Raw genomic sequence first — 13,081 nt, 5'->3', positions numbered from 1 at the left:
CAAAGCATTCGTACATAGAGAATGAAAAAAAAAAAAAAAAAAAAAAAAAAAAAAAAAAAAAAAAAAGAATCCAAACCAAAATAAAACTAACAAACAAACAAAAAACCCAGGCCAAATCTCCCAAATACCTTGTGACTTCAACAGAAAGCCTGTCTGGAAATGGGACAGGAGAGGGGCACACACAGAGCAGTGGTGTAGACCTGGGAAAGTAATAGCTGCGGTCACCCTGGATCCCTCTGCGGCAACATGAGCACAGTCATCAGTGTGTGGCCCACACAGCCATTTCAAATACTGAGACTCCAAGCTGTATAGGGCAACAATGGCTATCGGTCTCAACTGTGACACCATAAGCAGCCCTGTGGCCAAATCAAACTTTGTTCCTGACACCAAAGGAAACACAGTGTCAATGTGTCAGTGAGGAGATGGGTTGGCACAGTGTCCTTGTCTGGATGATCTCTCTTTCTTTTTCTTAATCTACTTTTATTTTGTGCAGGGAGAGTGTGTAAGATACATGTGCACGCGTGTGTGTAGAGGCAGAGGAAGATTTCTGGTAGCCTGCTCTATTAATCTCTGCCTTATTCCTTTGAGACAGGCTTTCCTTCAGTTTGTAGCCAGCAACCTAGCGATCTTCCTGTCTGCACCCGAGCCCCCAACAATGCTAGAGTTACAGGTACAGACACAACCACAGTGGGTCTCTGACAAGACTGCTGGGGTCCTAACACAGGTCCTCATGGGTGCACAGCAAGAACTATTACACGCCAAGCCACCTCCCCAGCCCTGATTCTTCTTAAAGAACCCAAACATTCAGAAAGGCAAAGGAGTTAGAGAAAACCAGTTCTTTGATTCGCTGCCTCTGGGCTCTCACTGTAATATAAGGCAACAAGGAAAAAAGATGCTGTCCAAGGAGAAAGACAAATGGACCAAATGACTGGTCGGGTCTTCTGCATCGGCCAGGCTACAGAGGGGACCCTCACGGAGGAAGGATAAGGTGCTGTTATCCCAGTCACTAAGTGACTTCTACCTCACACTGAATACAGCAAGCACTTTCACAAATGACAATCACAACAAAGCAAAAACAAAAACAAAAAAATCTTTCTTTTCCACACAAACCAGCCATATGCAGCTGTTTTAAATGCTAATTAATTAAAATGAAATAAAAGTCATCTTCCATGTCATATTAACCATATTCTAAGTTGTTAAGAGCCACGTGTGAATAGTGGCTGCCGTACAGTGAGCATAAAGACCGAAGGATGGCTAGCATGGGAATGATGTTATCACAAACCAGAGGAAACTTGCCACTGCAAGTTCTTTTTAGGATGGCAACACCATCAGACTTGAATTTCAGAAAGAAAAAAAAAAAAAGCCCTCTGATTGGAAAGAAAATGACTAAGTTGGGCTTGAGGTGAGGCCAGAAGCTCCCTGAGACGATAATGGGGCCACAGCTCTGACTCTGAGTATGCGTCACTAGATAAAGCAAGCTGGAATGTTTGAATAGCTTGCTATTAAAGCCAGGGATATATCCCCGGGCAAGCACAGTAGGTCTAGGCTGGGTAAGAGCGATTCAGCACCTCTATAAGACCTTCCTCTGCTGGTCAAGGCTGAGTCCCAGCACAGATGCCTGAGAGCAGCAGCCCAGAGTCAGCTCCTCAGGAATAGACAAGAGAAGAGGGGCTACAATAAAACTGTGGAAGCTGGGTGTGGTGGCGCGCACCTTTAATCCCAGCACTCGAGAGGCAGAGGCAGGCGGATTTCTGAGTTCGAGGCCAGCCTGGTCTACAAAGTGAGTTTCAGGACAGCCAGGGCTATACAGAGAAACCCTGTCTTGAAAAAACCAAAACTGTGGGAAAAGTGTGTGTGAGGGGGTGGGGGCTGGGAATGTAGCCATTTGTAGAGCACTCGCATGATATATGAGAAGTCCCGGGTTCATACCCTAGCACTGAATAAACTCGGCATGGGGTGCATAGCTATAATCTCAGCACTTGGGTGGTAGAAGCTGGAAGAACAGAAGGTCAAATCATCCTTAGCTACACAGTTTGAGCCTAGCTTGGGCTACATAAGACTATCTCAAAAAACGAAACCAACCAATGAATAAAAAAGAAATCAGAGTTGGGTGGGGAGGGAGGGAGGGAGGGAGGGAAGAAAGGAGGGAGAGAGAACATCCCTGTATTAGAGAAAGCAAAGACCAAATGCCTGGTGAGAGAGAGAGGAGCAAGGAGACAGTGTGTGTGTGTGTGTGTGTGTTCCACTGGAAGTCTGTTAGACCTTAGTACTGGCATACCCTTTGCTGGTAGATGGAAGAGTTAGGTATTAAGGGTGTCAGCCAGGCGTGGTGGCCCACGCCTTTAATCCCAGCACTTGGGAGGCAGCGACAGGCAGATTTCTGGGCTATACAGAGAAACCCTGTTCAAAAAACAAACAAACAAAAAACAAAAACAAAAACAACAACAACAAAAAAGAATAGTAGGGTGTCCCAAAAGCACCTCTAACTCAGCATAAGCTTGCTGGCTTCTTGTCCAAGTTTCCCTCCTGTGTTTCACCAAAATTACCTTAATGAAAGCCAGGAGGAACCCAGAACATTATCTTTCCTCTTCCTCAGCTGACCAATATACAGAATCTCCAGAGACTGCCATCCACGTCCACCATCCCAGAGCCTCGCAGTTTGGATTTAACAATGAATAGAATTCCACACCAGTTCCTTCCACACTGCGAGGCCACAACCTGTTCATGATGTCGGTCTCAGAGTAACCAGAGGAAGGACCTGTTACTATTTTGTCAGCTGCAACTTTTCAGATTCATGTTTGCAAGTATCTGTCTGAAAATATTAAAGTTGTCTGTTTGTACCAGTGTGAGGTGGAATTAGTAAAAAGTCCACCTTAAATCTTAAATGGAAATGGAATCTAATCCCAACCCAGAAGAGGCTGAAACCTGGCAGACTGCCCAGGCCCAGGATGGCTCTGGGTATCTGCCAACGCTGAGGGGCCTGCAGTTTCTTCTGATAATGTGTTAATTTTTAATTACTATGCTTTTCTGTCTTTCAAAAGAAGACTGAAGAAAAAAACATAATTCCTGTGTTGACTTGGAGGGCTTTTCATGAAGAATGTAAACCAGCCAGTTGTTTTCCAAGACCCTCACTAATTCTTGCTTTACTTTCTTTTTTATTTTGTTTTTGTTTGTTTAAGACAAGGTTTCTCTGTGTAGCCCTGGCTGTCCTGAAACTCATTCTGTAGACCAGGCTGGCCTCAAACTCACAGAGATCTTCCTGCCCCTGACTCCTAAGTGCTGGGATTAAAGGCATATTTGAACTTTTGTTTTGTTTTGTTTTGTTTTGTTGAGACTAGGCTTCCTGTAAAGACTGGCCTTGAGCTCCCAGCCTCTCTCCCTCTGCCTCCTGAGTGCAGAGATTACAAGTGTGTAGTGCAGCACCACACTAAGTCTAACTCAGACCTTAAAATGCATCACTTGGAGAAAAAACTTAAAATGCATAGTCTGGAGAAAAAAAAAAAAAGAGTATATTAGGGGCTGGTGAGATGGCTCAGCAGGTAAGAGCACCCGTCTGCTCTTCCAAAGGTCCTGAGTTCAAATCCCAGCAACCACATGGTGGCTCACAACTATCTGTAACGAGATCTGGCACCCTCTTCTGGAGTGTCTGAAGACAGCTACAGTGTACTTACATATAATAAATAAATAAATCTAAAAAACAAAACAAAACAAAACAAAACAAAAAAAGAGTATATTATTTGGTGTCACCAAAAGACACTCAGACTTGATGTGGACCAATGGATTCAGCCTGGACAGCCCCAACCTGGCACCTTCCACAGGAGGCAGGAAGGGCCTAGGAAAGAAAGGCCTGAGGGTACCTATAGTTGCACAGAGAGTTACCTTATGGGAGAAAAAGCCTGGTAGCAGAAATGAGTCTTAGAGGGTGTGTATGTGTGTGTGTGTGTGTGTGCACGTGCGCACATATGAACATAATTATGTGTCGAATAGCAACCTTTATCACTTTTCTGTCCAAGGACCTTTCTTGACAATATGGCCTTATTGCTTTGATGTTGCAGATATCAAGGGCACTCCCTTGATCAAGGGCAGTGACACATCTAGGCCCCAAGAAACCTTCCTTGGATGTTTTCACAAATAACAGGGTAGAAAAGCATGGCCCCTGGAGGGTCGTGGCTCTGGTGTTCACAGGACTGTCTGTTCCAATGGTGTGTGTGTGTCTATCTGCTAACAGTAATAGGAAAAGTGTTGACAGCCTATGAGAGAAGGAGGTGAGTGATAGGTAGTGTCCTGTGCCGTGATCAGTGTGCATCCAGCCCTCCCTCTCTCCTGCTGCCTGGGCATTGTGGGTTTGTACCTATGACAGGGCTGAACGCCTGAAATCTGCTGAGCGTTGTGGTGTGATGCTTGTGATGCTAGCACATGGAAGGCAGAGGCAGGAGACAGTGACTCTGGAGGCTAACCTGGACTACAGTGGTCAAGGCTAGCAAGCGTGAGACCTGTGTCAATAAAACAACACAACACAACAAGCAATAAAACCTTGAAAGTAAGAAGCTGCATCTCACATATCAACCACAAAACAAAGCAAAATTCCAGACTGATGACTTCTGTCGCTGTAGTCACATGAAATTCCCATAGACCTGTAAGCACTGAAATAGTCACGATGAAAGCTAAAATTTCAAAGACATATGAAATAAAATACTAACTTTGCTCTCCACATCTATGTGGGTATAAGTTAATGCCAAATAGGGCCAGAGCTGAACACCGGCTCAATCTACACTCTACGCCTTGAGGAAAAAGGAGGCCAGGGAGGAATATACACAGTGAAGAGATTAAACTTCTTGTTGGATTTTTTTTTAAGTTTTCAAAGTTTTTCAAACTGTTTTAAAATTGTTTAAATCTGTTATTCTAAAGAATACAAAGAAAAAAAATTGAAAGAAGCTATTTAGTTGAAGTCAAAGACAAAATTTCTTTTTAGCTGTAGAAATAGCCAGATTTTTTTTAAAAAAAAAGTTGATTTATTGTGTTTCTGTGTGCATCTAAGTATCCGTGTGTATTGTGTGTATTTAGAGCAGCAGTGCAGAGCTGGAGAAACCACTCAGTGGTTAGGAGCACTGCCTACTCCTCCAGAGGACCTGGGTTCAATTCCCAGCCCTCACATGGCAGCTCACACCTGTCAGTAACTAGTTTTGTGGAATCATGGCACCAGGCATGCATGTGGTGCACATATATATGCATGCAGGAAAAATACTTGTCCACAAAAAATAAAATAAATAAATCTTTTTTTTTTAAAAAAAGAAGAGCAAGTGTGTATGCAAGCTCATATGCATGTGTACATCTGTGTGCACGTGTGCTCTTAAGCGGAGGCCAGACAGTGCCACCCAGAGTTCCTTAGCATACTCTACCTACCCCTCTGAGGCATGGGCTCGTCACTGAACCTGGAGTTTAGTTTTCTAAGCTAGCCTAGAAACCAGCAAGCCCTACTGGTCCTTACATCTCCACACCTCAGTGTTCGAGGCTTGTAAGGGGGTGCTGGGATCCAAGCTCCGGTCCTCATGATTTTGAAGTAGGCGTGCTTAACCACTGAGCTCTCCAGCTGCCTGATTTGGGGATATTACAAAGAGCAAACCCATTTAGAATAAACTTTCAGGAATATAATTTCTAGTATCTCACAAAACAGCCAGAATCTTTTCCATTTAAAAAGTCATCTGTAGCTTTTATTTTGGCTAATTTTTGGCATTATATTTTGACATAATATTTGGCATTATTTTTGACAACTCTAGTCAAAACCATTCATATATGCATTGTCAACTACAAAAGGCTATAGCTCAGTTGGAAGTGTACCTGCCTGGCATGCATGAGACCCTGGCTTTGCTCTCTAGAACCACAAAGTGAAGGCACTCAAGAGGTAGATCAAGGCCAGCTCGGATACATGAAACTTTACCTCAAAAAAGTATTTATTTAAAAAAAAAAAAAAGGATAGAAACCAAATTTCTTAAAATGTTCTCCCATTTTTTAATACCACATTACACATTTCTTGTGTGACCTTGTCTATGATTTATACTTGGTGCTGAGTTCTGAAACTGCTTTTTTTTAGAGAGCAGCACCGTCCCTCCCTTTCAGGACTCCTGCCTCAGTAGCTCCAGACTTCATGCTGGGAAGGCATCCTGGACACCCGGCTTTCACAGATTGGAACTGTAGGTCTGACAACACTCAAGAGCAGGAGTGTGGTCATCTCTGCTGAGCCTTGCAACAGGGAACACACCTACCTTCAGCTCAGACTCCTTGGTTACTCGAACTATGAAAAGCCACATGTACAAACTATTACTATCCATGTGACATCTCAAGATCTCCTGCTGGACATATATGAAATCCCCTAGGATTCTACGTACCCAGGTACAATGTCAGTTCTCTTGAGCTGTGCTTCTCCAAGCTGCAGAGCCCTGTTAGTTGCCATGGATACACTGTGATATCTACTCTAGGACTAATTTCACACAGACCAAGATGCCAGTTGAAATGCTGACTTCATAATAAAGTCTTAATCTGGAATATATTCTACTTTCTGATCCAACTCTAAAAAATGGCAGTCATAATTTCAAGACTGACCCTGGTAGCTGGGTCTTAGGTATAATACAGCAAGCCTATGGTTTGTTAAGAAAATGTCTGTGGTTAATGTAGGCCAAGAGTCCCTTCTGTTCATCTTCCAGAGCAATAAAACACTGCCAGGAAGACACTCTCTGTCTGATGTCTCCTGCAGATAACTCACCTAGATCACTGAATGCCTAGCACTTTATCCTGGTACCCCTGACACGTTCAGCTTTCAGGTACTCTGGTGATGCGGAGGAGCAAAACCAGTAAACTATGAGAAAAACTCAGACAAAGCTAACTAGGTGAAGCTAATCAGATGAAGCTCAGCAGGCGACGTTACTAAAGCTAACACACATTTTCAAGCTCAATTCTTTAATAACCTGCCCTGTCTTCTAGTTTTGAACTAAGAATATTCTCAATGGGGCGTATAGGATTGAAATGTTATGACTATATATATATATATATATATATATATATATATATATATATATATGGATAGGGCAGAGAGCTGTGCTGTTCTGGGTCCTTGGGAACGTAATTCGTAGCCCATTCCCTGTCTTTCTCACTGGGTCTCTTACTCTAGTTGCCTCTAAAATAATATAGGCAGTTTATTAAGTCCTCGTGTAAACCTCACAAGGTGGATGTCATCATCGGCCCCATAGATTAAAGAAGTAAAGAAACATGTCTAAAGTCAGGTGAGAGCCAGCTCCAAACTCATGTGCCTCGCCTACACCACTTCCTGCTTGGCTCTGCTCCCTGTGAGAAGTGCCCTCAGGAGGCAGCAGGCAGTTTCTTACCTGGTCCAGGTCCTGGGTCTCCACACAGACAGAGCTGTCTCACCAGGTCAATGATTTATTCAGTCTCTATGTCCTCTTTTAAGGGAGCCTGGCGGCCAGCTCCCCTGCTTCCTGCTAAGGTTATTCCCCAAACTGGTTTGATGACAAAAGCCACCCGGAGAACTTGTTAAACACACAGCCTCTCCCTATCCTGCTCTTAGAGATTCTGATTCATTGAGTCTGACATGGTCCCTGAAATGTGTATTTTTAACAAGTGCCCCAGGGGATTCTTCTCTTCTGCAGGTTTGGGAAACGCTATTCTGGGAGGTTTTAGCCAATGGGAGCAACCACTTCTGCCTTCAGGATCATATACAGAGTCAAATTACTACTAGGACGACCCCACTCCTACAGCTGCATTAACACAAACTGCTCAGCACATATGGCACAAAGTGGTTCTGGTTTTTTTCCAGGGAGAATGGATGGGATGTCATGCTGGGTGAACTGGAATGTCTGTGATTTTTTTTTTCTCCTTTTCAAGTGACGACTGTTGAAAGAATTCTTTAATGGTTGTGCCTGTGAGGGAGTTTCTGTATTGCTCTGGTCATAGAACAGCTTAAATCAAATAGAAAGTATGCCATTCAATATGGGTTGTTTAAGTCTGCCTATGAGAATTTTGAAGAAGAGAAAAATTAAATAAAAAAGAGGAAGGAGTTTAGAGTTTACATTCCTTAAAGGACCCTAAAGCAAATTCTCTATAAAACCAAGACTGAGGGACTTGAGGCTTTCTACTTAAGTGCTTATGAACCGTATATAGAATATCTTATAAGAGATTAATTATCTGTCTACAGACTATGATCAGAAGCAGAAATTATCTTCAATATTAAAAAGTCAAATGCAAAATTGTTGAAACTTATGATTATTAAATTGTGCTTAATGTTAGTAAAGATCCCAAATATGCCTAATCTACTCTGACACTGCTGCTTGTCACGACAGCACTTCCACTGTGGCACTAGTCAGAGCTGAATGTCAACAGCTGTATTAGTCAGAGGGGGCCCAGGAATAAAAACAGAAAATGATATTAAGAGACCATCAGCAGGGCTGAGTGCATTGGCCTTCTTGACCAGCAGAGCTCTCAGCCCAAGCCTGCTTCCCAAGAGCACAATCTCAGAGTCTGTTTCCAGCTTGGGGACAAGACATACCTACCTCTTGGTGGGAGTGGGCACTCCAGAGGACATGTGGCTAACCACGGTGTCATTCATATTGGTCAGAGGGCGAGGAGGACTGAAAGAAAAGATGTTTACACTACATTAGTAATTACCAGGCCTGGAGGAGGCAAAGGACCAGTTATGGTTCCTGTTGTGTGCAGGACAGGATGGTGGTGGGCTCAGATGTGGAGTTTTCAAGGCTATAGCGCCACAGAGCAATAGAATATTAGGAGGCAACAGATTATAACGACATTACTCTAGGGTGTATTGGCATATCCTGGAGTTCCAGGACTCAAAAAGCTTAGTTTCAGGCTGGCCTAGGCCATGAAACTTACCCCCTTACCCACCCCCCCAACACACACACAAAAGGAAAAGCCTATTTTGAGATGAAACTTTGCTCCTGCTTTATAGTTTAGTATAAAAGAATACACATTATTAACTTGCCTACTGTGCCTATTCTTTTGATGGTGGTGTCCTGGGAACTGAACCCAGTGCTTTGTACATCCCAGGCAAGAGCTTTACCAATGAGCTTAATCCCAGCCTGACTTTTTGTCTGCTTGTTCTATGAGCCAGTCTCATTATGGAGCTCAGACTGGCCTCAAAATGGAACTCCTTCTACCTCAGCAGCCCAAGTGGCTGGCATATGCCACCAAGCCAAGCTTGTACCACTTGGTTTTGATTAATCTGGTTTTACTCCCCCTTTAAATATTACGTGTGTGTGTGTGTGTGTGTGTGTGTGTGTGTGTGTGTGCGCGCGCGCGCGTGTGTATCTAAGCTCCTGCTCCTACCCACTAGACTCCTTTTTAAGATATTACTGGTAGTTAATGGCTGTTGGGGAGAAGGGTGTCACTGTCCAGAGTGGTGCAGACACTGGTAAGTTGTCCACGCTCCAGTAAGAAGCGCCTGCTTAGCTGCTGGGTCCCCGTCGCCGCTGAGAGTGAATGGTGCATAAAGAAGGGTTTGAAGAAGTTATGTCCACACTGCCTGGGGACATGGCCTGTTTTGCAGGCTGCACAATACATTCATGTAAACACTCTGGGGAATTAGTTAAGGGAGACCCAGAGGGTCCAGAGGAAAAGAAAGATTTCTCTCTCCATTTACCCATGCACCCCTACTCTCTCCTCAAACTAATTCCATTTCTGAGTAGGGAACCTTAAAAAAATATTTCCCATTTAAAGGAGAAACTGCAAAATGGAAAGTGAACTGTCAGGAGTGGACTGGGGGTAGATTCAGGCCCCTGAATTTTTTTTATATTTTTAAGGCAGGGTCTCAGAGAATAGTCCAAGTTAATCCCCAGCTTCCCCCTTCCAAATGCTGTGATAAAAGGCCTGAGCCACAGTGCTTGGCTTGACTCTGCTTGTTAACAGAAATAGGCCTTGCCAGGCTAAATTCCAATTCTAAGCTGTTCATCTGGTTTCCTGTCTCCATACAAACAACTAACCCTTCAAGCCTGCTAATGCTAACGGTTGCACTGAGTTATAATCAATTAATCAATTGCTTTAGGTTGACTAATGATGGGATAGATTGGACAGATTGGCTTACTTTTAGTCCTAAATTTATACTTTTGCCTCTGGGTCTTTTTAAAATCAACTGTTCTGCTTAAAACAAGGAGAAAATTCCTATGGAATTAGCTGTTCACACGCTAAGGGTTTTACCCACTTCCAAAATAATGACATTCCATGTTGCTTTCAGAATTAAATGTAGTTATCTGCTTTACTTCAGTGCTAAAGAAACCACTGCACTCATTTTCTCATTGATACTGTCAGAGGAAATAAACACAGGAGAAAAATTAATTTCTTGAACATGAGTACATGTGACAAAAATGTCATGATCTTTTGCATTTTGTTTGATCTGAGGCCACCAAAGCCTTCATATCTCTTGGCAGATATCATAACCAGCTATTTATTACCTGTTCACACACGAGAAGCCTCTTCTTATAGTTACAGTGTATTCTAGAAACTTCTTATACCCTGTCCCCAAATTGACATCAACTCTAGATTTCTACCTTGTACTAATGAGAAAACATGGCTTTCCTGACCAATGAAATTAGCACTTGCAAATCTCAAGAAGGTCCTCAGAATGGAGTTGCCACCAGAACTGCAGGCCACTAGGAAAGCCAGCAGCACTGAAGCACTCTTAGAGAATGCCTTTCGGGGCCTGGAGTTATGACGCTGTGGTTCAGAGTCCTGGCTGCTCTTTTGGAGGATACAGGTTTGATTTCCAGCACCCACATGGTGGCTTATAGCTGCCTGTAACTCCAGTCTCTAAGGATTTTCTGGCATCTGCAGGCACCAGGTATGCACATGGTACACAGACACACACACAAGCAAAACAGCCATACTCATGCCATAAAAAATAATAAAACTTCCCTTTTGCCAATAAGATACCCCTCCCTTAAATGAACAGATAAAAGCAGTTGATATAGGTAGAAGAGAGAAAATAATTTGCTAATCAGAAGAGCGATTTTTAAAAGTCTTTGCAGTCTCTCTGTGAGGGTCATGGCAGTAAGGAAGAAACGCAGAGGTATCTGTATACAGGTGTGTGTAGGTGTGCACACGTGCAGGTGCCAGATAATGCTGGGTGTTCTGCTCTACTGCATTCCACCTTCTTTGAGACAGGGTCTCGTACTGAACTTAGAGCTAGAATGACAGCTAGTAGCCCCATGGATTGATCCTCCTCTTTCCACCCACAAAAACACTGGGGTTATAGGAGAATGCGTCCCCACCGGTCTGGCTTTTTATGTTCAAACTCAGTCCTCAGCTTGTGCAGCAAGCTGTGTCATCCCACAAGCCCTGAAAGGTTTTTTGACTTTCGTTTGTTTTGAGACAGTCTCTTTCTATATAGCCCAGGCTGACGTTGGAATCCTCCTGACTCAGCCTCCTATGTGTTAGGAATTTTGGGTGGAACCCAGGACCTTGGAATACCAGACAAATGCTCCATCACTGAACTACATACAGGAGTCTTGTTTTTGTTTTCTTTTCCCCAGAGACAGAATTTCTGTGAAGGCTTGGCTGTCCTAGAACTCACTCTGTAGACCAGGCTGGCCTCAAATATAAAGATCTATCTGCCTCTCCCTCCTGAGTCCGAGGATTAAAGGTGTGTGCTACCACCTCCAAGACCACAACACACAGTCTGTCTCTTCCTCTTTTCCTCTCTCCCTGTCTCTCTCTCTCTCCCTCTTTCCCCTTGGTTGTTATTTTCATCATCATTATCTTTCAAATGCCAAGCACAGTACCCAGTATTTGTTGGTTGTGAGTCAGCACCATGTTGTGAACACAGCACAGTGTAGAGCGTGCACATGGAATGTGTGAATATAGCGTAAGTGAAATTCTTGGTGAATGTTATATTTGGTGCACACATTTGCAGCTGGAACAGGATTTTCCATCCTTGTATTGGAAACTGGTATCTTCCACTCTACTCATCTGGTCTGCTGTTTTTCCTTGTACCTAATCTAATCTGTGACTCAGTGAGATAGCCAACCAGCAGTGAGTGTGTCTTCAACAGCAGTAAAACTTACTGGGTATTGAACATGTACCAGTCTCAGTACAGAGATCTTCCAGAATTCATAGTTAAACCTTACAATTAAGAATGAAGGCACACAGTGCTGTAATGTTTTTATTTATTTATGGATTTATCTATTTTGAGACAGAGACTCTCTCTGTAGCCTGGGAGTTCTGAAACTCTATGTAGATAAGGCTGGTTTCAAATTCACAGAGATCCACATGCCTGGCTGGGACTATAATATTCTTGAGGTTACAAAGCCACACTGTGAGACAGCCTGATTGTGAACCAAGGCAGCATGGTTCTTGCTGACTTCAGTCCTGGTGGTCTGGTGCTCCTACTACCTTTGATTGTAAAATGCTGATGTAAGGCTATTTCTTTTTAGTGGGTAAATTGAAATCAATCCTGTGAGGTGGGAAAGAGAACTCATCTGTCAGGAGAACTTGCTGCTCTTATAAAGGACTGGGTTCAGTTCCCATCACTGCCACGAGGCAGCTCCCAACTGCCTCTAATTACAGCTCTGGGGGATCCAATGCCCTTTTCTTGTCTCCTTGGGCACCTGCATGTATAAACACTCAGATATACAGATACCTTTAAAATAAAATAAAACATTAGCTTTTAATAATAAAACACAGTTCTTGGAACTTTTCAAAGGAGCAATAGCAATGATGGTCCCAGAGTATGGCTCTCCATGGCATTATAATAACATTGCATTATAAGTTCCCATCCACACACCATCTTTGCTTTCCTTTCTTTCCTGAATCAGGTCTTACTATGCAGCAGAGTCTGGCTAGGAACTCTGTATCCCAGCAGCCCAAGCTCCGGAGAGACAGGATTACTAGTGTAGCACCACTGTCAGTGGAACTTCTACTATGTAACAAAGGAAACCACATAAAACAGAATAACTTGTTTCAGAACTGTATCTCTAGTTTATTTAGAATGTCTTAAAAGTCTAATAGTAATTTCAAAGCTCATCTAGGTTTCTTTTTTTTTTTTTTGATTTGTATTTTCTTTTTT

General features: G+C 43.1%; 1 protein-coding gene across 9 annotated transcripts in view; it reads right to left on the bottom strand.

Annotated features, from left to right (window-relative positions):
* The window catches only part of Dtnb (dystrobrevin beta), a 130,328-nt gene that overhangs the window by 55,278 nt on the left and 61,969 nt on the right, over positions 1-13,081 (bottom strand). For all 9 annotated transcript variants that reach the window (XM_021201499.1, XM_021201498.1, XM_029540709.1 and 6 more), the window contains exon 4: positions 8,562-8,639. In XM_021201499.1, the coding sequence (XP_021057158.1) occupies positions 8,562-8,639 (78 nt within the window). The remainder of the gene's footprint in view (positions 1-8,561; positions 8,640-13,081) is intronic.

This window comes from Mus pahari, chromosome 7, assembly GCF_900095145.1.
Source record: "Mus pahari chromosome 7, PAHARI_EIJ_v1.1, whole genome shotgun sequence".
Taxonomy (NCBI): domain Eukaryota; kingdom Metazoa; phylum Chordata; class Mammalia; order Rodentia; family Muridae; genus Mus; species Mus pahari.
This window is presented reverse-complemented; position numbering and strand designations above follow the sequence as displayed.